Here is a 26,910-nt window from a genome sequence, read left to right on the forward strand (position 1 = left end):
CCATCAGGTGACACTGACAGGAGCCTAACTGTGAGCTCCACGTGGCCTTGTTCACCCCTCATCCCTCTGGGCTCTGAGCAGCTTCCCCAGGTGGTGGTTTGGGTTTTCACTCCAGCCTCAGACTTCCTTCCTTCCCCAGCCCCAGCCGGCCCAGCCCCCGGATGTGGTGGCAGTTGCTACTGTACCGACGACCTCAGCTGCCCCTGGCAGCCCTTCACCAGGAAGGGGGGCCCGTCTCGAGGCCCCCAGCCCCAGCCAGCCCTGCTGGTCTGGAACGCAGGCGGGCAGGTGGCCCATCTCTACTGGGATGTCTTGGAGCTCAAAGCCAGGCCTTGAACCTTCAGTGAAGGGGATGGGGGCGGTAGCAGCTTCAGTGGTGATCTCGGACGAGTCTTAATGCCCCATGGGGGGTTCTGTTTCCTGAACGTAAACTAATGGCAGCCACTCTTCTTCTTAGCTGGGGAAGAGAAATCGAGTCTGAATCACTCCTAAACAGGCTGGAGGAACTGTTTTAGGACAAGCTTGGCACATAGTAGGCCAGCATTCAATGCTTCCCGAGACGACTGACTGAATGAACATACTCTACTTAACCCCTGAGTGCTCGAGATGCCTACCCCTTTATTTGTGCAAATTACAGTGATGGCCACCACCTACTGAACCTCAGCTGTGTGCCAGGGCCATCATACAACCTCATTAATCCCCACAAAGACCCTCTGGGGTCAGTCCTATCACTGTCCCACCTAACAGATGGAGAAACAGGCCCAGAGAGGGGAAGCCACTCACCTAAAGGCACACAGACACATGCACAGTTCCCCCAGGAGAACAAACTGTTCTCCCTCTATGAGGTGGGGGTGGGGGTGTTGTCTTCCCAGGTTGCTATGGCCCTTTCAGGCAACCCCCCCGCCCCCGCCCCCCAACTCCCGGTCTGTGGCTCTCCACTCCTGAGGGCTGGGGCGGAGTGGCGAGCTGATTAAAGGAAACTACATCCCTTCTCTGTCGCCCCTGGGTCTGACTCTCCCTGCACAGATAATCCAGCTCCAGCCCCTCCAGGTTTCTCCATGCACCTTGCCAAGATTGCCAGAGACAGACATGAGTCAGGGTCCTTCTGCCCATCTGGAGACCTCTGCCTTCCCACTTGTGTAGCGGGCTTGTGGGGGGGGGGGGGTCTCTACAGCACACCCTCTCCTGGGCGGGGTGGGGTAGGGGTGGGGAGGACGACGATCTGAGAAGAGGCGGACCGAGTTCAGAGATCCCGGAGCGGGCTGGACCTGACACCAGTTTCCCACCCTTTTCCCTGCGGTGGGCGCCGGATGCCGGCCAGGCTAGACGGGCCCCCTTCCTTAAAGGGCCAGGCGCCTCCTCAGCCCGGGCCCCCGCGACCTGTGGCGGGGATGAGGGTGGCTCGCCCCTCCTCTCCAACTCTGGGAATAGTTAACTTTCTAGACTCGGGTGTGTTGGGGGGTAGGAATCGGTCCCGGATCCCTGCCCTGCCCTGCATCTCGCACCCCAGACTCCCGGACAGGGGCAGGAGGGGCAGGTGACGCCCCCACTCGGAGGTGCGGGGCCCGCCCTCTCCTTCCGCCCCCGGCCCCTCGACAGGCTCCGCCCATCTCGACGTCACCGAGGCCCGCGCGGATTGGCCGACTGCGCCATCGCTCCGGACACTTCCTCCTGGGCCGCAGCCGCGGAGTTAAACTTTGGAAGGGGAAAAAGAGCCACCGGCGCCCGGCGCCGGGCGACCCTCCCTTGCCCCCCCCCCCGCCCCCTCCACCGCCGCTGGGAACGCCCCCTTCTCCACGGCCCCCGACCGAACTTTTCTCCAACTTCTGAGACCCGTGAGATTCCCTCCTTAGTACCCCGGCCCTCACGATCCCTTTGCCCATCCCTGGGCCCGTCGGATCCCTGGGATCCACTCGATCCCCGACTCAGAGACTCCTGTCCTCCACCCCCAGGGTCTGGTGAATCCCCTCGGGCCCCCTTCTTAATTGGATCCTCTTCTTAGAGCCATTGGATTCTGCGATCCTACTCCCCCCCACCCCCTCCGCCCGCTCTCTTCTCAAGCCTTTCTCTCCCCAAGGGGCCTCTGGATCCTGGGCTCTCCTGATCCCTGAGATCCCGACCTGCTAGGTTTTCTTGATTTCTTAGAATCTCTCAATCTCTGGGTGCCTCAAACCATTAGATCTCTCCTTTATGATTCCCGGGCGTCTGATCCACTGGATCACCCTTCTCTAATTTCCCAGGGTCCCGCCATCCTCGAGTGCCCTCAACCTGCTAGGTTTCTTTTCTCGTAGCCCCGGGATCCCCGCACTCCCGCTACCAGCTTACGAGCTCCCTTGGATCCAGTGACCCGGGGTCCCCGGACTCCTTCAGCCGGATCCCGGGTGGGCGCCGGGCGGCCGGTCCCGGGCCTCTCCCCTATGGCCGCCCCCCCCTCCCATCTCGCCGGGCTCCCAGGCTCTCCCGGGCCTGGGTCTCCTCCGCCCCCCGGCGGCTTGGAGTTGCAGTCGCCGCCACCGCAGCTGGCCCAGATCCCAGCTCCGAGCTCCGGGGTCTCCTTCCACATCCAGATCGGGCTGACCCGCGAGTTTGTGCTGCTGCCCACCGCCTCCGAGCTGGCCCACGTGAAGCAGCTGGCTTGCTCCATCGTGGACCAGAAGGTGAGGGTGCAGCGTTTCTCATCCACCTTGGGGAGAGGTCTGCAGGGGGCGGGGCGCTGCCAGAGGTGGCCTGGAGCCCGGCATAGGGGAGGGAGAAGAAGGACGATTGAACCTTGGGCGACTGGGAGGTGGGGGTGGGGCATTTAGCCCCCAGTTGCCTCCTCACCCCACTCTCCTTTTGAGGGAGGCCAGGGCAGGGGTGGGGTGCTCCAAAGGTCTCCCCAAGTTGCGTGTCCCTGTATGTTGTTGTTTTCTGCAGCCAGCCGGGAGGAAGGGAGAGGCCAGCTGGGTGTAGAGTGGGAAGGAAGGGGCCGGCGGGGTGAGCAGATGGGGGACCTCTGCATTCAAGCCCATCCCCGACCTCCCATTTGGTGGAAACAGTAGAAATCCAAGCCGCACTGGCTGTGGCTATCGGGTGACACGTGTGGGTGTGGGCTCTTGCGCTAGCTGCCGTGGGGTAAGTGAGGTCTCAGAGCCCAATCGCTGCCCTCCCCCAGGCCTGAGATGTGTGTGGTGGGGCCAGCACCTCTTTGGAAGCCCCAGAAGCTCTGGGGACTCTGTCCCCACTCCTCAGGTCTGATGCTGGCCTATTAAAACAGGCCTTCCCCAACCCCAGCCTTACCTCGGTGAGAAGCTGGGGATCACGGGCCGAGAGGGAATCAGGTGGCACTCAATGCGTGAATTCTAGAACGTCAAAAGTTAGGATAGTGGGATTCTCTGTTGTTGGAGTTCGAGACTGTAAAAATGTTAGAATATTAGATTCCTGGGCTGCTGGAATCCTAGACTGTGAACATGTTAGACTTTTGGAATGCTGGGTTGTTGCAATCCTAATGGTAAAATATTCAAACGCTAGAATCCTCGTGTATTAGATTCCTAGAACATGAAAATACCAGACCGTGCTACTCTGGGGTGGTGAAATCCTCAAACATAGAATATGTTCGAACCTGAGATAGATGTATATAATACTATCATGTGAGCATGTTGGAATCCCAAAATGTCCACGTTCCAGAATCTTCTCAGACCCCTGATAATGAATTCTTTGGGCTTCCGAGAAACCTCAGGAACTGAGCCAACTCCCCCATTTTACAGACAAGGCAACTGACACCTAGAGAAAGCCCCCTCTCCCCCCCGCCCCCCCCCCCCCACCTACCCGACCAAGCAGCCAGGGCCTAGGCCCTGTCACCTGAACCCTCTCCCAGCAGACAAGAACACATGGGGCTTCCTTCACCCCCCACCCAATCCCCAAACCCAGAGGCCTAGTTTTCACACCCAACTCAGCGGCTCTGTGAGAAAACTGGGTGGGGGTGGGATAGGTTGGAGGACAGATTGCCCCCTGGGGGTGATTTGTCGGGGGGCGCTCACATCTTCTGCCTACTCCCTCAGGCCTCACCCCCGTTTTGTTGTGCCTTCTCTGTCCAGGTGTGGCACGTCCCTTCCCTTCTTTCCAGCTGCCCCACCTGGGCTGTTTCACTTTCTGTTCTACCAGGTTTCATTTCCTGTCCCCCCCCCCACCCCACCCCAGCAACCAACCAGCCCAAGCTAGGGACTGGGACACCTGGGTCCTTTGGGCGTTGGGTGGGGGGGGCACCCTCCCTACCTCCAGCTCCCTTGAGCCCTAGCCTTCCTGCCGCCACCCCCGCACCCCCCAGATGTCCTAAATCCCCTTCTTCCAGCTGGCCCCACCCTAGTGCTGGGCTTGGAGCCAGGTAACAGGGACAATAGATCCAGGAAGGAAGCTGGGGAGGCGGGGAGAGTAAAGGAGCGGGTGTTCGCTTAGCCCCTCACCGCACACACCCACCCGCCCCCCTGGAAAATTCTAGATGCCCACCCTCCCAGAGCCACTCTCCCTCCCACCCTAGTTTCTCTGTCCGGCCACCAAACTCTGTCGGCGGTGCTGTCTCCCAGCACACCTGGGGCCCTGGCACCCCGCCCGCCTGAGCTTCGAGCTGCATCGGGGAGGGAGCAGGCAGGAAGCTAGGGCTGCGGGGTCTCTGTTTCCGGGGGAAGCAGCCGGCCCTGCCCTGGGAGCGTTCCAGACCGCCGCTGAAGGCAGCTCGGGGAGCCTTTCTCGGTCACCGCCTCCCTCTCCCGCCCCTCAGTTCCCCGAGTGTGGCTTCTACGGCCTTTACGACAAGATCCTTCTCTTCAAACATGACCCCACGTCGGCCAACCTCTTGCAGCTGGTGCGCTCAGTTGGAGACATCCAGGAGGGCGACCTGGTGGAGGTGGTGCTGTCGGGTGAGCGGTGGAGGCCCCCCTATGGGCGCAGCCTGTAGCTGGGGGTGGGGACGGGGCGCAGTGTGTGTGTGTGTGTGTGTGTGTGTGTGTGTGTGTGTGTGTGTAGAGCGGGGAACGGATAGAGGTGAGACGGGACATCTGGAGGAGGGAAAGGGAGAGGTGGGCCCAGAAACCTGCTTCTTAAAGTCGGGGGCCAGTGGTTCCAAGCCCTGGTTGCAAATTAGAGTCCCCTCTGGAGCTTTTACAAACCACGGCCTGGGAAGGAGTAAATATATTGTGCGGCCTGGGAAGGAGTAAATATATTGTGCGGCCTGGGAAGGAGTAAATATATTGTGCGGGTACCCCAGCAACATCAGTGAATCTCGCACTTCCTAATGCCGAAAGCTGAAAGACGCTAGACATCAGACTACGTATGTTATCATTTCCTCGAGGAAGCACCGAGACGGATGCGATCGCTATATGGTGTTAGGAGGGAGGAACGTGGGTGCCTCCGGAGAAGATAGAGTGTGGGCCAGGAGGGAGGTTTCTGGGGACTGTTTCCAACTTCCATTATTTATCAAGATGTTGGTGACGGGGTGTGTGCAGTCTGACCATTCACTGAGCCGCGCACTTGAGATGTGTCCTTGTCTATCCATGCCTCCCCCCCCCCCACCCCCCGTGAAATGCTAAATGGAATCAGACTCTGCGGGGTTAGATGTAGTGTGGTCACCTGTATTTTCAGCCGGAACTTAGCTACCCACTAGCCGTTCGCATTAAAAAACGAATTTTTTTAATGTTTATTTATTTTTGAGAGAGACAGAGCATGAGCGGAGAGGGGCAGGGAGAGAGGGAGACACAGAATCCGAAGTAGGCTCGGGGCTCCCGACGCGGGGCTCGAACTCACGAACCTTGAGATCGTGACCTGTGCCGAAGTCATACCCTTAACCCACTGAGCCACCCAGGCGCCCCATCCTGAGTGCATTTCTTACTACCTCCTCTAGTCCATGAGGCCGTCACCTCCTGCCCAGACTGTTGGAGTAGCTCATAAGTCAGATCATGACACTTGGCTGCTCAGAATCCTCCCATGGCTCCCCATTACCCTTGGAATAAAATGTGTACTCTCCTAAAATGGTCTTAAGGGTGTCCATGATCTGGCCCCTGCCAATTTCCCAAATTCATCTGTTACACTGTCCTCACTTTTCTTTGATCTGGCGGAGCTGGCCTGTTCTCTGTCCCTTGAGCAAGCCAAGCTGTCCCCCGTCTCTGGGTCTGTGCACTTGTCCTCTGTGCCTCCCTCCCTGCCCTGTCTTCTCACAGCTACCTCCTTCTTGTTATTTGGATCTGAGCTTAAGTGCCATTTCTTCCAGTGTCTGAAATTCCCTTGTTTATTTGTGTGTGCATGTTTTCTGCCTGTCTCCCCGAAAAATGTCAGCTCCCCGAGAGTGGGGTGTAAATCTGTCTTGTTCATAGCTTTACCCGGAGTATGTAAACGGTGCTTGGCACACAGAAGAGAGTCCCCTTTCTGTCACACAATAACAAGGAAAATAGCTCAATATTAGACTGAATTTCGGGAGTGGGGCAGGGGTAGGAAAGAGAATGAGAGTTAGTTTAAAAATGAACCTTTAGGGGCTCCTGGGTGGGTCGGTCGGTTAAGCATCCGACTTTGGCTCAGGTCATGATCTCTCAGTTCATGAGTTCAAGCCCCATGTTGGGCTCTGTGCTGACAGCTCGGAGCCTGGAGCCTGCTTCAGATTCTGTGTCTCCCTCTCTCTCTGCCTTCTGCATTCCTCCCTCACTTGCACTCTGTCTCTGTCTCTCAAAAATAAACATTAAAAAAATTAAAAAATAAATACATAAATAAAAAATAAAAATGAAACTTTAAAAATAAAAGCTAATGGGGTGCCTGGGTGGCTCAGTTGGGTAAACACCCGACTTCAGCTCAGGCCATGATCTCAAAGTTCGTGAGTTCGAGCCCCACGTCGGGCTCCATGCTGACGGTACAGAGCCTGCTTGGGATTCTCTCTCTCCCTCTCCCTCCCTCTCTCTCTCTCTCTCCCTGCCCCCATGCCCCTTCCCCTCACTTGCTCCCTCTCTCTCTCTCAAAATAAATTAATAAACTTAAAAAAAATCATTCTAAAATAAAATGATTTATTCTAACCATTCTAACCGTTCTTGAGCAACTTTCTATGTGGTCTGTTTAAAGAGCACTGTTTAAAAATTTTTTTTAATTTAAAAAACTTAAGGGGCCCCTGGGTGGCTCAGTCAGTTAAGCGTCCAACTCTTTTTTTAACGTTTATTTATTTTTGGGACAGAGAGAGACAGAGCACGAACGGGGGAGGGGCAGAGAGAGAGGGAGACACAGAATTGGAAGCAGGCTCCAGGCTCTGAGCCATCAGCCCAGAGCCTGACGCGGGGCTCGAACTCACAGACCGCGAGATCGTGACCTGAGCTGAAGTCGGATGTTAAGCGTCCAACTCTTGATCTCAGCTCAGGTGTTAATCTCAGGGTTGTGAGTTCAAGCCCCTACTTAAAAAAAAAGAAAAAATTTTGTTAACGTAAAAAAAAAAATACGGTGTGCTTGACTGACTCAGTCAGTAAAACATGTGACTCTTGATCTCAGGGTTGTGGGTTCGAGCCCCACATTGGGTGTAGAGATTACTTAAAAACAAAATCTTAAATAATAATAATAAAAGAACAGTGTTTTCAATGCTTTCCATATATTCATTTAGCCCTTAAGAAAGAATTTATAAACAGGGCACCTGGATGGCTCAGTCAGTTAAGTGTAAAACTCTTGATTTTGCCTTAGGTCATGATTTCACGGTTTTGTGAGTTTGAGCCCCAAGTTGGGCTCTGGGCCGACTCTGCAGAGCCTGCTTGGGATTCTCCCTCTCCCTCTCCTCCCCCTCCCAGCTCACGCTCTCTCTCTCTCTCTCTGTCTCTCTCAAAAGAAATAAATAAACAAAAAAATATTTAAAAATGAATCTATAAAGAATACTATTATGATACTGGGCATGTTCTTTCCTAGACACCTGCGTGGTTCCTACCCTTGCCTCCTTTTTGCCCTAATGACACCTTCTGAAGGAGGCCTTCCTCAATCACCTGTTTAACATTGTAACACTTACACCTTCCCTATCTCCCTTCCCTGCTTAATTTTTCTCCTAAGCACTTATTGACTTCTGGCCTGCTGTATGTGTGTGTGTGTGTGTGTGTGTGTGTGTGTGTGTGTGTGTATACATATATATATATAGAAAGAGAGAGAGAGTAGTTGTAACTTATTTCTGGGATATAGATATTGTATAAACATATATACATAATTTGCTATATATATATATATATACACACATATGTATATGTGTATATATATATATATACACACATATATATGTATATGTGTGTGTATATATGTGTGTGTGTGTGTGTGTGTGTGTGTGTGTGTGTGTGTGTGTATATTTATATGTAATTTTATGCTAGGGAAAACCAGAGCCCGCAACTCATGTTGGTCCTCAATAAATATTTGTCCCGTTATTGAGATAGGAAACAATTGCTTGACAGTTTGTTTTTTTAATTATTTGAGCATAGTTGGCACAAGCTGTATACTTTATTAGTTACACAGTTCAGCGAGGAAGTAAGCACAGTGCTAAAAGCATGAACTTTGGAGCTGCACTGGCCTGCGTTCGATTTCAAGTTCCACAGTTTGCAAGCTGTGTGACCTTGGGCAAGTTGTTTGACCTCTCTGTGCTGCCATCTTCTCATCTGGAAAATGGGGACAATGGCAGGATATATCTCCAGGGCTCTTGAGACAACTGAATTCATTCTTTTATTTTATTTTTTAAGTTTGTTTATTTATTTGATAGAGAGGGAGAGAGTACCAGCAGGAGAGGGCAGAGAGAGAGGGAGAGAGAATCCCAAGCAGGCTCCCCACTGTCAGCACAGAGCCCTAGGCACGACGCGGTGAGATCATGACCTGAGCCAAAGTCAAGAGTCTCAACCGACCGAGCCCCCCCAGGTGCCCCTGAATTTGTTAGTATTTTAAAATACTTGGCGCAGTGCCTGGCACAAGGTAACTGCTAGATTGGGTGATTGTTAAATAGGAATATTTATATTTTCTTTATTTTGGGGGTCTGCCCCCGCTTACTAGAGGCTAGGAAGGGAGTTTGTTTTGTTCTATGTGGTGTCCCTAGCACCTAGGACAATACTCGGTGAATGTTTGTTGGATTTCCATTTTAAAGTTTATTTATTTATTTTAATTTATTTTGAGAGAGAGAGAGCAAGCGGGGAAGGGGCAGAGAGAGAGAGGGAGACAGCATCCCAAACAGGCCGGGGGGCTCTCAGCCCAGAGTCCCAATGCGGGGCTCTAACTCACGAACTGTGATATCGCGACCTGACCGGAAATCGAAGAGTCCGAAGCTTAAACAACTGAGCCACCTGGGCGCTCCTGTTGGATTTCCCTTTTAAAGATGAGGACATTGAGATACATAGGTATTTGTTTTTTCTCTTGAGGCTCGAGCTCTATCCTAGACCAAGTAGATCGCAGACTCTGAGGATGAGACTTAGGCATCTGTACTTTTAAATTTGATTTAAAAATGTTTAACTGTGAAATATTCGTAACATAAATTTACTGTGTTAACCATTTGTGCGTCTCCTGTTCAGTAGTGTTAGTTACATTCACGCTTCCCTGCAACAGTCTCCAGGAGTGTTTTCATCTTGCAAAACTGAATCTCTGTATCCGCTCAACGCCTCCCCAGTCCCTGGCATAGGTGTGTGCCCCGGTGGTGAAACTGGGATTTGAACCCAGGTAGAGTGTAGTATGCGAGTAAATGAATGAAGGCAGGCAAGATGAAGCCTTGCAGCCGGGAGGACTGTGAGAAACCCAGGACCCTACAGCCTCCGCTGCCCCGGCTCAATCTTCCGCCTCCCCCTGCTGCCTGCAGCTTCGGCCACCTTCGAGGACTTCCAGATCCGCCCCCACGCCCTCACCGTTCACTCCTACCGAGCGCCTGCCTTCTGCGATCACTGCGGGGAGATGCTCTTCGGCCTTGTGCGCCAGGGTCTCAAGTGTGATGGTGAGGGGAGAGGGGCTGGAGGCGGGGCCAAGGGGTAGGGGGCGGGCAGGAGGGTGGGGCTGGGGTGGGGTTTCAGGTGTAGGAGGCGGGGCTCGGGGGGCAGAGGCAAGGGCCGGGAGGCACCGCATGGGGGAGGAACAGGAGGTGGGGTGGGAGGCGGGGCTTGGGCGAGGGGCGGGGTCTGGGGTGGGGCTCAGCTCCGGAGGAGGAGCCTGAGAGGTGGAGCTCCGAGGGAGAGGTAAAAGGGGGAGGAGCGTGGGAGAGGAAAAGGGGAATGTGCGCGGGGGGGGGGGGGGGCAGAAGGCGGAGCCTGCAACTGGGATCGACCAGAGAAACCGCCAGTAGGAGGTACATATTAAGGGATATTTGGAAGGAATTCCAGTAGGGGAATTGTAAGCCCCTGTCAGGGGGAGGCTGGCTAAGCAACTCTGAAATCCATAGGGCAGCCGGTCAGGAAGGGCAGGCAGAAGCTGAAACTGCTGTTCACTGGCAGAATTTCTTCATCTGAGAGATCTCACTTCTGCTTTTCAAACCTTTCTACGGAGGGAAACGGGCCCACCCAGCCTAACTAGGACACTCTCCCTCACTTCAAGTCATCCGATTGCCGACTTGATTCACATGCACCAAACACCTTTACCAGGAGTCCCTACGTTCGTGTCGGAATTACCGAGGATGCTAACCTAGCCAATTTGACACAGGCACCTGACCATCAGAGTCCGGTCCTTATTGACTTGGCGCCTCAGTGGGCCAGGGCTGTCATAACCAAATACCACAGGCCGACTGGCTTAAACAACACGTATTTATAACTCAGAGTTCCAGAGGCGGGGAAGTTTAAGATCAAGCTTCGGACAGGGTTTGGTGCCTGGTGAGGACCTTTTCCTGGCTTGCAGATGGCTGCTATCTTGCCGTGTGCTCACAACTTCTGAAAGGTCTTCCTTTTATAAAAGACCCCAATTGCCTCGGATCAGGGCCCCACCTTTATGGCCTCATTTAATGTTAGTTATCTCCTTAAAGGCCCATCTCCAAATACAGTCACATTGCGGGTTAGGGCATCATCCTATGAGATTGGAGGGGTGGACACATGTTCAGTCTACAACAAGCACCCATGCACATGTCTTTAATTTTATCATACTTTAAAAAAATAAATAAATAAAGGAACACACAGTGTTCCTTTAGCCCAAATGTCTCAAGGTTAAGCCCGAGTGTCAAGGGTCCACTCTTCCTATCTTTGATGCTTCTGAGGGAGAGCGTTGAGATCTCACCCCGCCTGCAGAGGAAGGTCACATACCCGCCTTGACTCTACACACAGCAGCGGAAGACCATCCGTTGTTCGAAGACTGTCTGCCCCGCCATTGTTTGTTCAACATGAGCCTCTATTAGAGGCATGTTTTCCGATATTCCGTCATCCAAGGATCTCCAGCTTTGCGGCTGTCATGCTCAAATGGAAATCTAGAGTCTGGAACACCAGATGACCTACCGAATGGACCAGAGTTGTTACCATGCAGCCCTAAATAGACTTGTGGCGTTTAAGGACTCTTCGGATAAGAGCCATCTCAGGCCTGCGGAAAACCGATTCTGTGCGTTCAGAGCTGCTGTCAATATTGCTCTCATGCACACACCGTATCCAACCCTTTTTTTTTTTAAGCTTTTTTATTTATTTTGAGGACACCATATCCAACTCTTGACGTCCTGGCATCTGGAAGGTTTCTTTAACGTTTATTTTTGAGAGAGAGTGCCCACGCGGGCGCTCACACACACAGTCGTGTGTGGGGAAGGAGAGAGAGAATCCCAATCGACGCGGGGCTCGATCCCACAAACCACGAGATCAGCTCAGCTACCGGCCTAGAAGGTTCTGGGCCAGGTAAAGAACCAGGAGCAGGTGAGGCGCTCCTGTCAGACTTGACACCTTCCGATGAGGGTTTGATTCTACCTTGATACTCACACACGGAATCACGGATGAAACTCTGAAATTCCAATGAAGGACATGAATGAATAAAGGTCAACGCTGGAAAGGGTTTCCCTGTGCACAATGGCCATTTGCCATCCTGAAGCTTTTCTGGTAGCACCATCTTTGGGAAAGCCCATGGCCGCCGGGCTGCCAGAAGACAGGCTTCACGAAGCATTCCCCAAGGAGCTTCCAAAGGCGGGAGGAACATTCTCCACTCCAGAACAGAGCGCCGTCTTGGAATCATTTGGAGTCACTGGAGGTGTACTAGAGTAAGGCTTCGGGAAGCCTCTTAGGAAAACAAGCTGAGTCTGTCCAGGCTTTCATGGACGAGGATTTTTATTTATTTATTTTTATTAAAATTTTTTTTCTTTGAGAGAGAGTCGCCGGGGGTGGGGGGAGGGGCAGAGGGAGAGACACAGAATCCGGATCAGGCTCCAGGCTCTGGACTATCAGCCCAGAGCCGCCCCCCCCCCCCTCCTCCTCGGGGCTTGAACCCATGAACCTCCAGAACCTCCAGATCACGACCTGAGCCGAAGCCCCGAGCTTGACAAACCTGAGCCCCCCAGGCCCTCCTGCTGTTCAGTCTTCTGCTTCCTTATCCTGTAACTTACATCCAATACAGTGCTTGCTCTGGCAACGAGCATCCGCGAATTGGAGCGATACGGAGACGAGGAGCATGGTCCCCGCGCGAGGATGACAGGCACATTCGTAAACGTTCCGTATGAAAAAAGGGATGAGGGGATAGAAGGAAGAGAACAAAATATTGGCGTCCGCATATGTCGGAATAAGGAAGACACACAGTCCTTGCTCGTGCACTCTTCGTTTGTGCCGCTGGTCACGTGGTTGTGGCCCCCTTCTTCCACGACCCAATCCACATGCCCTGGGCCCTCAGCGAGCACCTCACCCGCTCCCGGTTCTTCGCCTGGTCCAGAACCTTCTAGGCCAGGAGCAGTTCCACCTGAATTGAGTCCTTGTAACTTTTCATTGGCTTTAATGGCACTACCAGGGGGCCCTCCGGAGAGATCTACTGTATTTCCGATCCACGGAAAAGGAAAGGGGGGGGTGGGACAGAGCGTTAGAGCCCAGGCCTGGTGGAAACGTGTCTCTGATCGTCTGGCGCCCCCCGCAGGCTGCGGACTGAACTACCACAAGCGCTGCGCCTTCAGCATCCCCAACAACTGCAGCGGGGCCCGCAAGCGCCGCCTGTCGTCCACGTCTCTGGCCAGTGGCCATTCCGTGCGCCTCAGCACCTCTGAGTCCCTGCCCTGCATGGCCGATGAGCTGGTGAGGGGCTGGGGAGTGGGCGGGCCGGTGGCGGTGGCCCGGGCGGGTGACAGGGCCCAGGCACTAATGTGTCCCTCCCGTCTTGCTGACCGATAGAGCCGGAGCACCACCGAGCTCCTGCCTCGCCGGCCCCCGTCCTCCTCCTCCTCCTCTTCTGCCTCCTCCTACACGGGACGCCCGATCGAGCTAGACAAGATGCTGCTCTCCAAGGTCAAGGTGCCGCACACATTCCTCATCCACAGCTACACCCGGCCCACCGTCTGCCAGGCTTGCAAGAAGCTCCTCAAAGGCCTCTTTCGCCAGGGCCTGCAGTGCAAAGGTCAGCGGGGCCCCCGCGGGGAGACAGACGGGGTCAGGGGTCAGACGCCCCCCTCCCGCCCCACCTCCCATTCGGCACATACATACACTGGCTTAGCAGCTTAGGGGTTCTCTCCCCTGGGCTCCCAGCAGGCCATAAGAATCCCACTATTCTGGGGGTGCCTGGCTGGCTCAGGCGGTAGGGCGCATGACTCTTGACCTCGGGGTTGTGAGTTGGAGGCCCGTGTTGGGTGTGGAGATTACTTAAAATCTTTAAAAAAAAAAAAAAAAAAATGGGGCAGCTAGGTGGCTCAGCCGGTTAAGCTCCTGACTTCAGCTCAGGTCCTGATCTCACAGCTGGTAAGTTCGAGCCCCGAGTCAGGCTCTGTGCTGATAGCTCAGAGCCTGGAAATTTAGCTTTATAAAGCCACTTAGCATGGAATTAAAACAATTTTTTTTAATGTTTATTTATTTTTGAGAGACAGCAAGAGTGGGGGAGGGGCAGAGAGAGAGAGACACACACACACAGAATCCGAAGCAGGCTCCAGACTCTGAGCTGTCAACACAGAGCCCGACGTGGGGCTGGAATTCATCAACCTTGAGATCATGACTTGAGCTGAAAGTTGGCCGCTTAACTGACTGAGCCACCCAGGTGCCCCGCATGGAATTCTCAAATCGCAGATCTTGAGAATTCTAGAACCATGGAATGTTGGAAGCATAGGCTTCAGGAATTCTGGGCTGTAGGACTCAGCGAAAAGAACCACAGAAACTTTAGGTTCGTAAAGCCTAGAACTACCAAATTATAGATTCTCAGAATACTGGAACTTTACAACCATCGGATTTGAGAATAATGGAAGCCTAGAAGCATCGCATGGGAACCATGGGATCCTAGAGTCCTAGAACTCTAGAACACGGAACTTTGAATTCTAAAATCTAGAAAATCAGAAATCTAGATCCATAAAAACTTAGAGCTGTCCAATTCTAGGATTCATTGGAACGAAAACATTACAGAATCTTAGCTGCACACAGCTAAAGAACAATAAGAACATTAAGGTTTAGAATCTTAGGTGTATGGGATCCTGGAACCTTGGAATCATCAGATTCTGGAGTCTTCGCAGTCCAGAACGGTAGAGTCACTGAATTCTAGAATTTATGTATAGAAAACCCTAAAACCTTGGACATCAAGGAGCCTCAGCAGTCTAGAATCATAGAACTGTAGAACTGTAGATGTGTCAAGTTCTAGAAACTTGCATGTCAAAATCTGGAGTCTTAGAAATCTAGAATTGAAAGAAGGAAGGAAAGAAAGAAAGGGAGGGAGAGAGGAAGGGAGGAAGGAAGGAAGGAAGGAAGGAAGGAAGGGAGGAAGGAAGGAAGGAAGGATCATCCAGCCCAAAATATCCTTAGTGCCAGAGGCTGGGAAACCCTTTCCTGAGTGTTCAAAGTCCAGAATCATGGAATGGTAGACCCTATTACATTCTAGAATTTCAGAAGGAAACCGGCTCAAAGAGGGATAGCCAGAGAAGGTTCGGCTGGGTTTCCTGCCCCAAACAGCGAGCGGAGCATCTTTTGGGTCTGGGGGATAGGAGTCAAGATTCAGCCCTTACAGGTGACCTCTCTTTCCCCTGCCACCTGTCCGCTTGTTCCCTGTCCTCATACCAGACTGCAAGTTTAACTGTCACAAACGCTGCGCCACCCGCGTCCCTAACGACTGCTTGGGGGAGGCACTCATCAACGGAGGTGAGAGGCTGTGGGCTGGGCGGGAAGGGGGTGGGGGCAGGGCCGGGCGGAGGCCCCTCTGATGCCCCTGTGCCCCTAGATGTGCCGATGGATGAGGCCAGCGACTACAGCGAGGCTGACAAGAGCTCCCTCATGGATGAATCCGACGACTCCGGGGTCATCCCGGGCTCCCACTCGGAAAATGCCCTCCACGCCAGCGAGGAGGAGGAAGGCGAGGGAGGCGAGGCCCAGAGGTACCCAGCGCACCCTCGGGGGAAGGCCCTTCCTCTCGCTAAAATGGGTTGGCATCGCCCTGTAAATCTGCTAGGCACCCACACCTTTATTTTTCAACGTTACCTTTTCTCTTGAATAATGTGTATTGAAAAAAAGTTTTCACAGACACGTCTTTTCATTCAGGTTGCATTTCCGTTCAAAAGGCAGAGTGTCAAACACTCCCGCCTCCCAGCTGCTTAGCCCCGCTCCCTGGGGATTGCCCCTGGGATCGGCCGCTGGCGGGTCCTTCCAGAAACAGTCTGTGTTGCAAAGGGACAGTGCAAAGAATGAGAACATGGGGGTCTGGAACCAGACTGCTGTGTGACCCTTAGGCAGGAGACGACCCTCCCTAGGGCCTCAGTTTCCCCACCAGTAAGATGGGGATAAATTAGTACGTACCTTTGGGGACTGTCGTAAGGAGAAAATCAACGGATACAAACAAAGTGCCTAAAATAGTGCCTGGCACGCAGTAAGGGTTAAAAATGTTGGCTCTTCTTGGGGCGCCGGGGTGGCTTAGTCGGTTTCAGGTCACCATCTCGCTGTTCATGGGTTTGAGCCCCGAAGCCGCACGTCGGGCTCTGTGCTCACAGTGTGGGAACTGGCTTGGGATTCTCTCTCTCTTCCCCTTCCTCTGCTCACGTGCTCTCTCTCTCTCTCTCTCTCTCTCAAAATAAATAAACTTTAAAGTTAGCTCTTCTCAGAGAGAAAACTACCCATTTGCTTTTAACCACTTTGGCCTCAGATTGACTGGTACGGCCTGCACAAGCCCCTTCCCCTTTTGGTGCCTCAGTCTTCCCATCTGTAAAATGGGGAAGGGGAGAACCATCCCCAGGGACCCGACAGGCAGTGGCTTTCTTCTGGCATGGGAGCTCTAAAAAAATAATAGTAAGTTGCTCGATTATACATTTTTTAAAATTTTAATTAATGAATGTATTTGTTTATTTATTCTGAGAGAGAGATTGTGAGAGAGAGAAAAAAAAAGCGCGAGTGGGGGAGAGGCAGAGAGAGAGGGAGAGAGAAAATTTCAAGCAGGCTCCACCCGGACAGTGGCAGAGCCCGATGCGGGGCTCAAACCCACGAACGGTGAGATCGTGACCTGACCCAAAAATCAAGAGGCAGAGGCTTAACAAACTGAGCCACCGAGGTGCCCCTAATTATACATTTTAAAATTATAAAAGGAATTCATATTTATCCTGGACGTTATTTATTTATTTATTTATTTATTTATTTATTTATTTATTTTTAATTTTGTTAATGTTTATTTACTTTTGAGAGAGAGACAGAGGGTGAGCCAGGGAGGGGCAGAGAGAGAGGGAAACACAGAATCGGAAGCAGGCTCCAGGCTCTGAGCCGTCAGCACAGAGCCCGACGCGGGGCTTGAACCCACGAACTGCAGATTCATGACCTGAGCCCAAGTCGGACGCCTAACCGACTGAGCCACCCAGGCGCCCCATGGACTATCTATATCTATTCATATATATATTGGACTCTACGCTGGGCGCTTGAGGGCAAGGATATTTGTGCGTTTTCCAGGTGCCTAGGCCGGGGCCTGGCTTCATACATGGGTGTGGAACCCCTGTGGGCCTAGGAGGGCAGGAAGGCGGCGGGGTTCCGGAAGCACAGGGCGCCAGAGGCTGCGAGCGCCAGGGCTAGGTCGGAGGTCCACCACTTATGCTGCCAGTCACGTCTGTGACTGTGCCTTCGTTTCCTCCTGGGGCGATGAAGGCACCTGTCTCGCGGGGTGATTTTCGGATTCTTGCTGGCTTTTAAACGGGGTTTTAAAGAATTCTCTCTGGGGGGGGGGGGGAGGGGGGGGTGATCCCTTCCGGAGCCTGGGGAAAGATATTTGCATTTCCGTGTCTCTTTACTTTTAATCTCATCTTAAACATTTTTTTTCAATGTTTATTTTTGAGAGAGAGAGCGTGAGCGGGGGAGGGGCGCGCGCGCACACACACACACACACACACACACACACACACACAGAATTCAAAGCAGACTCAAGGCTCTGAGCTGTCAAGCGGGGCTTGAACTCACAGACTAGGCGATCATGACCTGAGCCAAAGTCAGATGCTCAACCGACTGAGCCACCCAGGCGCCCCTAGTCTCATCTTTTAAATGTTTTCAGTCTTTTGCATATGTTTTAGAATAATATTTATACGCTATCACTAATGCGTTGCATTCATACGGTAATGCGCATGTAAATAGGAGTAACCTGTGGATTGAAACCGTCAGCGAGGGAAGCATTTGTTCCTGAACTAAATCCTTCCCAGAAGGACCACGAGGATCACCGTCCCCACTTCTAGGCTAGAAGGTTGAGCCTCAGTGGCTTTGGCCAATAATGAGTAAGGGAAAGGAGCTGTGACGTCACCCCACAGGGCTGGGGCGGCATAAAGGTAGTGAAGGTGGTCAGCCACTTCCACGGTGCGTCGGTAAACATTTAATGAGCACCTACTCGGTTCTGGACTCCCAAGCATGACAGCAGTGAACCAAGCCTGTAAAACTCTCCAGCCTCATAGAGCAGACACTCTAGTTGGGGAGACCGGTAATAAACAGACACATCCGTAGCCTCAGGTATCGATAACTGCTATCAAAAGGAAATAAAAAATAAAGCAATGAGAGGGGGCAGAGAGTGAAGACATGTTGTTTTAGTTTGGGTCACTAAGGGAGGCCTCTCTGAGGAGGTGCCATTTGAAGAGATCTGAAGGAGGGGAGGAAGGGAGCCATGTGGATGATAGTTGGTGGAAGAGCCTACCAAGCAAAGGGAACAGCAAGTGCAAAGGCCCTGAGGTAGCGTCAAGCATGTTCCAGGAATAGCACGGAGCTTGGTGTGGCTGGAGCAGGGATGGGGTGGGAGACCAGGCCAGAGCGGGGGGGGGATTGGTATGCAGGTCACAATGGCTGAAGAGAGTTTCTCGCTGGTGCCACCTGACCCAAGCTGCCTGGAAGCTCAAATTCTCTTTCTGCCAGGGGTTTCCTGGGAGTGTTGACCAACAGAATAACAGGGCATCAGAGTTGGATCTTGATGGACTTGGGCCGCGTGGGGGTGTCGGGAGAGGCAGCCCGTTTCACAGATGAGGAAACCAAGTCTCAGGCAAAGGGAAGTGCCAGGGCCACCCGAATCCTGATTTAGTGCAGGGCTCGAGGGGTTGTTGGTTCTGGAGTCGACCGTGTCCCTTAATCTCTCTCGGCCTTCGTTTTCCCTCTGTAGTAATAACATGGGCACAGATGAGGGCAAATGAGGCACAGAGAGGTTGAGTCACTTGCCCAGTGTTACACAGCTGGCTCCACAATCACCGGGCTCAATACTGATTAGCACTTTTTGGAGGCTCACTGTGTGCCGAGCACTGTGCTCAACCCCTTAAAAGGGTTTTCACTTCTCACAACAACCCCTTCGGGCGGAGAAACTGAGGCACATAGAGCTTGGGTGATACGCCGGGCAGCCTGACTTCCGAAGCCAGCCTTTTAATGTGGCCCTCTCAAGAGTTCCCTTCCTCCTTAAGGGAAACCTGGAAACCACCGAAGCGTGGCCCCCAACTCCCAACTCCTGCCGGCCCAGAGATGTGCCCCGCCGCCCCAGGTGCTCATGGGTATTTTCCACTGGTAACATCTCGCCTCTTCCTCCCCCCTCCCCCTCAGCTCCTTGGGGTACATCCCTCTAATGAGGGTAGTGCAGTCGGTGCGACACACGACACGGAAATCTAGCACCACCCTGCGCGAGGGTTGGGTGGTTCATTACAGCAACAAGGACACGCTGGTGAGTGGGCGGGGTGGGGCGGAGCTAGAGTTGGGGGCGGGGCAAGATTCGCTTGAGGGGGCGGGGCTGGATGGGTTGTGGTGGGCGGGGGCAAGGTGGAGGCGGGGCTGGACCGGAGGGATGGTTCTGAGGGAGGGAGGAGGGGCCCTGGGAGTCAGGGAAGAGGCGGGGCTAAGGACAAGGGTGGGGGGCGGGCATGGGATCGGGAACCGGGAAGCTGGAGTTTGGGGCGGGGGCGAGAAGGGTTAAGGTTATAGGGAGGGGATGGGGGGGCAGGGGGTGCTGGGCGGGGCTAGAAGCATAACTAGAGGTAATTAAGGGGGGGGGGTGGGATAATAGGGTGGTACCAGGTAGGGCGAAGTTGGAAGGGAGGGAACGGGAGGGCTTATAGTGGGGGGCAGGCAGGAGACAGGGGTGGGGCAGGGTTAGGGGCAGAGGAGCCAGGCTGGAGGCTGACCTAAAGTTAGAGAGGGGTTATGGGGCGGGGCAAAGTGGGGTGAAGCCGAAGCTAAGGAGGGAGAGGAGCGATCAATCTGAGAAGGGGATGAGGTGGGGGTGGGGCTGGAGTTAGAAATGGGCGGGGCCTTGCGGGAGGCGGAGCTAGAGTCAGAGTGCGACCCCAGAGGCGGAAGGGGTGGGGCCTGCGGGGGCGGGGCTAGGGCTAGGGGCGGGGGTTGGCCCCGGGAAGGGCTGGAGCCCCAGGCGCGCCCAGGGCGCCCCACCTCACCCTCTGGGGCACCTCTCCCAACAGAGGAAGCGGCATTATTGGCGCCTGGACTGCAAGTGCATCACGCTCTTCCAGAACAACACGACCAACAGATACTACAAGGTGGCCCAGCTCCCCCAGACCTCCTCCACTCCTCTCCCCGTTGCCTGCCGGCTTGCCTGTCATCAGCAAATGGGCCCCGCTCGGCCCCACCACTTTCCAGCGGGGGACCCCGGGTGGCTTACCTCACCTCTCTGCGCCTCACGTCTCGCACCTCAAAGACTAGTCCTCGTCGCAGGGCTGCTGCCCCGAATTCAAAGATAACCGACGAGAAGCAGTTAGCTGGGGGCCTGGCATGTGTTGAGGTCCCCGTTATCATCATTACTTTATAAGGAATTAGTGGATTATTTAGTAGTATTGCTCACCACCTCCCGTGGCTGCCTTGGGCTCCAGGCTGTCTCCTCGCTGCGTCCTTGCTTCTGCCCTTACCCCCACAGTCTTGGTGCTCCCTTGCTCTAAACCCTTCCATGGCTCCCCAGAGCGCTGGAGACAAAACCCGGGTTCCTCCCTGTGGCCCTTGAGGCCTCTCATGGCCTAGCCATAGCCTGATGTGCTTCATTTACTCTCATTTACAACTACTGTGTGCCGTGCACCATGCATGTGATGGGAATCGAATACGTCCCTCGAAAACAAGCCTTTCCCACCTCAGGGCCTTTGCACATGCTCTTTACACCATCCGCCACCGGCTGGCCTCTTCTTACCTTTCTGATCTCTGCTTCATGTAACTTCTGCCGGGAGGCTTTTCCTGACTCCTCTGCAGTCCAGGCCCTTCCCACTGACCCTGGATTCTGTGTGCTCTTCTGAGTAAGTGCGGAGCCCCAGGGTCCGCCTGGCCTCCTCACTGGTGCCGGTTGTGTGTCCTGCCAGGAAATCCCACTGTCAGAAATCCTCACCGTGGAGCCCGCCCAGAACTTCAGCCTTGTGCCACCGGGCACCAACCCCCACTGCTTCGAGATTGTCACTGCCAATGTCACCTACTTTGTGGGCGAGACGCCCGGTGGGGCCCCAGGGGGCCCCAGTGGGCAGGGGGCCGAGGCCGCCCGGGGCTGGGAAACGGCCATCCGCCAGGCCTTGATGCCCGTCATCCTCCAGGATGCACCCAGCACCCCGGGCCACACACCCCACAGTAAGTCCCCACCCTGGGCCCTGAGCGGATGGATCTGGGGGGGCTGGTGTGGGGTCCCAGGGAAGGGAAGAGCGAGGAAGAAGGCAGGGGATGGCACAGTGGAGAATGTGGCTTCTGGACTCAGCTGGCCTGGGTCCAAATCTCCATTAAGCCCGGACCCAGCGTGTGGCCTTGGACAGGTCACTTCCCTTGTCTGAATCTTGTCCCAGGTGGTGACAACTCCTCCAGATTGTGCGTTCAGACTATTTAATTCATGAATTTGCTGAGTGTCTTCTCTGTGCCCATCCTGTGCTGGACAGTACTGGGGACATAGCTGTGACCGAAACAGCCCAGGGCCTGCCCTCACCTGCTCAGAGTCCAGTAAGGGAGACAGACTTGTCCCCAGACAGTGACGACCCAGAGTGGGCAGGGCCCGGACAGGGGAGCCAGAGGGCTGTTAGGAGCTCAGGGGGGATGGTTAATCCAGCCTGGGTATCTAGGAGGGCTTCCTGGAGGTGGCAACATCTGAGTTGAGCCATGGAAGCTGAGGAGGGGTGAAAGAGGGGCAAGCAAATGGGAAATACTTCAAGCAGAGGGAAAAGATGATCAGAAAGTCCAAGGCCCCTGCCTTCTGGAGCTCAATCCAGAGCGAGTGACAGACACCGATCAGATCATCCTGTGTGAATGACCAGTGTGATGTAGAATGTGTTCCGGGGTAATGTGACATGGCCTCAGGAGGCATCTGAGCTGAGACTGAGTGTCGAGGAGGATTGAACTAAGTCCAGAGGCAGGGACACGCGTTCCTGGCAGAGGGGACAGAAAATGCAAGGCAGGAGCTAGGAGGGAACCTGCTGTATCCGAGGCCCAGCAAGGAGGCCAGGGTGTCGGGAGCACACATCATGGTGGGGGTTGAAGTCAAAGAAATAAACGATGGCCCGGTGCCTGTTAGGCCATTGAAGTGTCTTGGGCTTGCTCCTGAGGGCCCTGGGGAGCCATGGCGGGGTTTTGAGCAGGGGAAGGGCAGGCTCAGGTTGGTGCTTCAGCAAGCTCCCTCCGGAGGCTGGAGACGAGAGAGCAGAACAGGGGCAGAGAGACCGTGGAGGAGGATGAAGGGCCAGGCCTGGAATGGGGAGGGGATAGACGCTCAAATGGCAGAAGGATCAGAACTTTGGAAATGTCTGGCTCTGATTGGGTGGTCGGGTGGCGAGCTTAGGGGGAAGACGTTGGAATCAGTGTGTGCCTTCCCGCCGAGCCTCAGTTTCCTCCTCTGTAAGGTGGGATCGGCACGCTTCCCTGGGCACTGAGCTCATGGGGTGCAGTGCTCGGCGAAATCATCCGTGACGTCACCTCTTGAGCCCCCCACCCCAGTATATGTCTCGTTTACTTCTCCCCCAGCCCTGTGAGGGAGCACCTGATGTTATCCCCATTCTCTAGATGTGGAAACTGAGGTTCATAACGGACAAGTCAGCAGCCTGCAGCTGCACTGGATTCAAACCCGGGTGGAGTTGTGGGTGAAGATATTCTTGAGCCCGGGGTCAACCCACCTCCACCTCTCCCCTCTCCCCTCTCCATAGGACAAGCTTCTCTGAGCATCTCCGTGTCTAACAGCCAGATCCAAGAGAATGTGGTGAGACCCTGCCCCCACCCCATGGTCCCAAGGATGGCCTCTGCCTCCCACACAGCCTCCCAGCCCTCCCACACTGCCCTTCCCAGTCTCTTCGATGCCCTGTCTCCATTGGCACTCCTGACCCTCCCCGTCCCCACCTTACAGGACATCGCCACCGTCTACCAGATTTTCCCTGATGAGGTGCTGGGCTCAGGGCAGTTTGGAGTGGTCTATGGAGGTAAGGATGCTTCCGAGCTCATCCAGAGGGGATCCTGGGGGGGTTCTGGGCTCCAGACCTTCCTATCTGATTGACCACATGCTCACCTCCTGTTCTGGTTGACTTTATTTTTTTTTTTTTCAACGTTTTTTATTTATTTTTGGGACAGAGAGAGACAGAGCATGAACGGGGGAGGGGCAGAGAGAGAGGGAGACACAGAATCGGAAACAGGCTCCAGGCTCCGAGCCGTCGGCCCAGAGCCTGACGCGGGGCTCGAACTCACGGACCGGACCGCGAGATCGTGACCTGGCTGAAGTCGGACGCTTAACCGACTGCGCCACCCAGGCGCCCCGTGTTCTCGTTGACTTTAGAAGGCTAGATCCTCGGGGCGCCTGGGTGGCTCAGTCGGTTAAGTGGCCGACTTCGGCTCAGGTCATGATTTCACGGTCCGTGAGTTCGAGCCCCGCGTCGGGCTCTGTGCTGACAGCTCAGAGCCTGGAGCCCGTTTCGGATTCTGTGTCTCCCTCTCCCTGACCTCCCCCGTTCATGCTCTGTCTCTCTCTGTCTCAAAAATAAATAAACGTTAAAAAAAAAAAAAAAAGAAGAAGAAGGCTAGATCCTCTTGGCGGATGGTCACAGACTCTCCTTTTCTTACTGGGAAAAGCCAATGGACTTCTTCCTGTTATTACCAGGGAGAGCAAATTCTGCCCTTCGGCCACAGAGCTAGTTCCGAGATTCTGATTGGTTATAAATCTAATTTGCCGCCTCAGAACTCTGTCTTTTACCTTCTTCATTATGCCTTTGTCCCCCAAGGCCCCCCACCCCTCACATCTCTCCTGGGGACCCCACAGAGCCACCTTGATGACCTTCTGTTCACCTTTGTTCAACTATGCCTGTGCCTCTGTGGCTGGGGCAGGGCGGGGGTGCGTCTTGCCAGGACTGGAAGGTCTTGCTCCCCTCACCCCCCACTCCCCTACCCCCAGGAAAGCACCGGAAGACAGGCCGGGACGTGGCAGTAAAGGTCATCGACAAACTGCGTTTCCCCACCAAGCAGGAAAGCCAGCTGCGGAACGAAGTGGCCATTCTGCAGGTGACCACCGGGCTCCGGGGCCCAGCTCTGCCCCCACCTAGGAGGGACCTTCCCTTCCTACTTCCTCCTTTCAGGGGCTAACCCAGGCTGCGGGGGTGGTCGGGGAAGGCTTACTGGAGGAGGGAATATGCGTATGGAGACTGAAGGGGTGGGAAGGTGTTCTGAGCAGAAGTCCTCTAGGAATTTGAAGTCCAAGGTTACTAGATGGTTTATGTGTGGGAGGTGAGGCCAGGGAAGAGGGTGGGGCCACACCCTGTGGATTTTCTCCTGAGGGTACTGGGGAACTGTGGAAAGATTTTGAGCAAGGAAGGGGCATGGGTGAGTGTATACTTTGGGAAGTTCCCTCTGGCTGCTGCTGGAGGATGGGACCAGAGTCTGGAGCTCCGGGAGGAGGCTGGGTGGAGACCTCGGTGGGAGAAATGAGGTTAGGCCAGGCAGGGCTGGGGGGGGGGGGGGGAGAGGGCAAAGGATTTAAAAAAAATTTTTTTTTAATGTTTATTTATTGGTGAGAGACAGAGAGACAGAGACAGACAGAGTGTGAGCGGGGAAGGGGCAGAGAGTGAGGGAGACACAGAATCCGAAGCAGGCTCCAGGCTCCGAGCTGTCAGCACAGAGCCCGACGCCGGGCTCGAACTCACGGACCATGAGATCATGACCTGAGCCAAAGTCAGATGCTTAACCAACTGAGCCGCCCAGGTGCCCTGAGAGGGCAAAGGATTTAAAAGACAGAGGTGTACAAAGGTTCTTCCCATTGTTCCATATATCCTGGTCCCTCCCACCTTCCCTCCCCAACCCTGGACCTTCAACAGAACTTCAAGATTTAGATCCTTCTAGATACCTGGAGGTGCGGGGATGTGCTTCTGTCTGGGCCTGTGGGAAGCCCCTTCCCCCACCCCCCGGAAAGGAGCTGCTCACCCCCCAGGGACATTTTTAAAAAATATTGGGGCGCCTGGGTGGCTCAGTCGGTTAAGCGTCCGACTTCGGCTCAGGTCACGATCTCACGGTCCGTGAGTTCGAGCCCCGCGTCGGGCTCTGTGCTGACAGCTCAGAGCCTGGAGCCCATTTCAGATTCTGTGTCTCCCTCTCTCTCTGCCCCTCCCCTGTTCATGCTCTGTCTCTCTCTGTCTCAAAAATAAATAAACATTAAAAAAAATTGAAAAAAATATTTATTTTGAGAGAGAGAGAGAGAGCAAGGTGGGGGGGAGGGGCAGAGAGAGAGAGGGAGAGAGAGAGAATCCCAAGCAGGCTCCACACGGCTAGCTGGACGTGGGGCACCACGCGGGGCTTGAACCCACGAACCATGAGATCACAACCTGAGCTGAAATCAAAAGTCGGACGTTAGACAGACGGAGCCCCCTGGGCCCCCTGGGGACATCCTTCTTATTTGTCGTCTTGTCTGGAAGCCATGGAAGCATGGCTTGCCTCTCGGGTCCCAAGTTCGTGGGCCACCGAGACCCTGACTACCACCCTACCCCCCACCCCACCCCCAGAGTCTGCGGCACCCGGGGATCGTGAACCTGGACTGTATGTTTGAGACGCCTGAGAAGGTGTTCGTGGTAATGGAGAAGCTGCATGGGGACATGCTCGAGATGATCCTCTCCAGTGAGAAGGGCCGGCTGCCCGAGCGCCTCACCAAGTTCCTCATCACCCAGGTGCGCCCCCTCCCCTGCCCCTGCCCCCCTCTGCCCGGCTCCCCACCCGCCCTGCGCTCAGGCCCCGCAGACGCTGCGTGGGAGTCGCGATCAAGGATAATAAAAAAAAAATACTAATAGAGTAATAATAGCAACAATAGAAAAAAAAAAAAAACCAACTGAGCCACCCAGGTGCCCCAGAATGATAGTTTTATTTTTATTTATTTATTTTTTAAAATTTTTAAGTGTTTTATTTGTTTTTGAGAGAGAGAGAGAGAGATTGTGAGCGGGTGAGCGGGTGAGGGGCAGAGAGAGAAGGAGACACAGAATCCGAAGCAGGTCCCAGGCTCTGAGCTGTCAGCCCAGAACCCGATCCGGGGCTCGAACTCCCGAACACTGAGATCATGACCTGAGCGGAGTCGGACGCTTAACCGACTGAGCCACCCAGGCGCCCCAGAATGATACTTTTAAAATAATAATAGAGTCATAATAGCACAGAGGTAAAAATAATAGACTAGTAGTCATACTAGTTATTAGTGTAGACAAATAATAAATAACGTTTATATTTTGGATTACTTTATATAATGCGGCTCCCCAGGCCTGACAATATTCATGTAGAAAAAGGGAACGGGAGAGAGTCCTTTCGTGAGGAGCTCATTCATTCATTACATTGTTCAACAGACACTCCCTGTGCCTCAGCTCTGTTCCCGCCCCGCGGAGGGGACAGTGCTGGCCACACAGCTACGATCAAGATAGCCCAGCCCTGGACAGTGATCACCCAGAATGGGCAGGGCTGGGATGGGGGACGCTAATAACGGTGATAAATAATGCAGTCGCTAACCTTTATTGAGCACTTACTGTGTGCCAGGCAGTGTTTTTAACTCATTTTACCTCCATAGCGACCTTTGTGGAAATGGCTGTTGTCACGCCCATTTTCCAGTTGAGAAACGTGAGGCACAGAGACTTGAAGTAACTTGCCCGGGGTCACACAGCTGGTGGGATTTGAACGTAGGGTCTATGCTTTTAACTAGTAATGTCCAACTACTTGGTGTTATCTGTGCCTCTCTGCCTCTCACTTTCTTTACTATAATAGTACTTCTGGAAGGCTATTTTATTTCAGTACGTAGTTAGCCGAACTGCCTTTTTTTTCTGAGCTGTATCCCGTGGCGGATATCGCCAAAATCCCTAATTGCTGACCACTTAGGTTGTTTTCACTTTTCCACTATTACAAATAACCTCCTGTGAATATTTGTCTACAAACGTTGCTGGGCTCTGGTGGGAGAATT

General features: G+C 54.0%; 1 protein-coding gene across 2 annotated transcripts in view; it reads left to right on the plus strand.

Annotated features, from left to right (window-relative positions):
- The first annotated feature begins 1,673 nt into the window (after nt 1-1,673).
- The window catches only part of PRKD2 (protein kinase D2), a 36,421-nt gene continuing 11,184 nt past the window's right edge, over nt 1,674-26,910 (plus strand). The window contains exons 1-14 of one of the 2 annotated variants that reach the window (XM_078439642.2): nt 1,674-2,657; nt 4,757-4,895; nt 9,806-9,937; nt 13,015-13,169; nt 13,266-13,488; nt 15,126-15,203; nt 15,283-15,436; nt 19,092-19,209; nt 19,961-20,038; nt 20,843-21,101; nt 22,655-22,707; nt 22,852-22,924; nt 23,887-23,993; nt 25,484-25,645. In XM_078439642.2, coding sequence (XP_078295768.1) covers nt 2,418-2,657; nt 4,757-4,895; nt 9,806-9,937; nt 13,015-13,169; nt 13,266-13,488; nt 15,126-15,203; nt 15,283-15,436; nt 19,092-19,209; nt 19,961-20,038; nt 20,843-21,101; nt 22,655-22,707; nt 22,852-22,924; nt 23,887-23,993; nt 25,484-25,645 — 1,971 coding nt within the window. In that variant the 5' untranslated portion in view covers nt 1,674-2,417. The remainder of the gene's footprint in view (nt 2,658-4,756; nt 4,896-9,805; nt 9,938-13,014; nt 13,170-13,265; nt 13,489-15,125; nt 15,204-15,282; nt 15,437-19,091; nt 19,210-19,960; nt 20,039-20,842; nt 21,102-22,654; nt 22,708-22,851; nt 22,925-23,886; nt 23,994-25,483; nt 25,646-26,910) is intronic. The other variant, XM_078439643.2, reaches the window with a different exon arrangement.

This window comes from Panthera onca, chromosome E2, assembly GCF_046562875.1.
Source record: "Panthera onca isolate mPanOnc1 chromosome E2, mPanOnc1 haplotype 2, whole genome shotgun sequence".
Classification (NCBI taxonomy): domain Eukaryota; kingdom Metazoa; phylum Chordata; class Mammalia; order Carnivora; family Felidae; genus Panthera; species Panthera onca.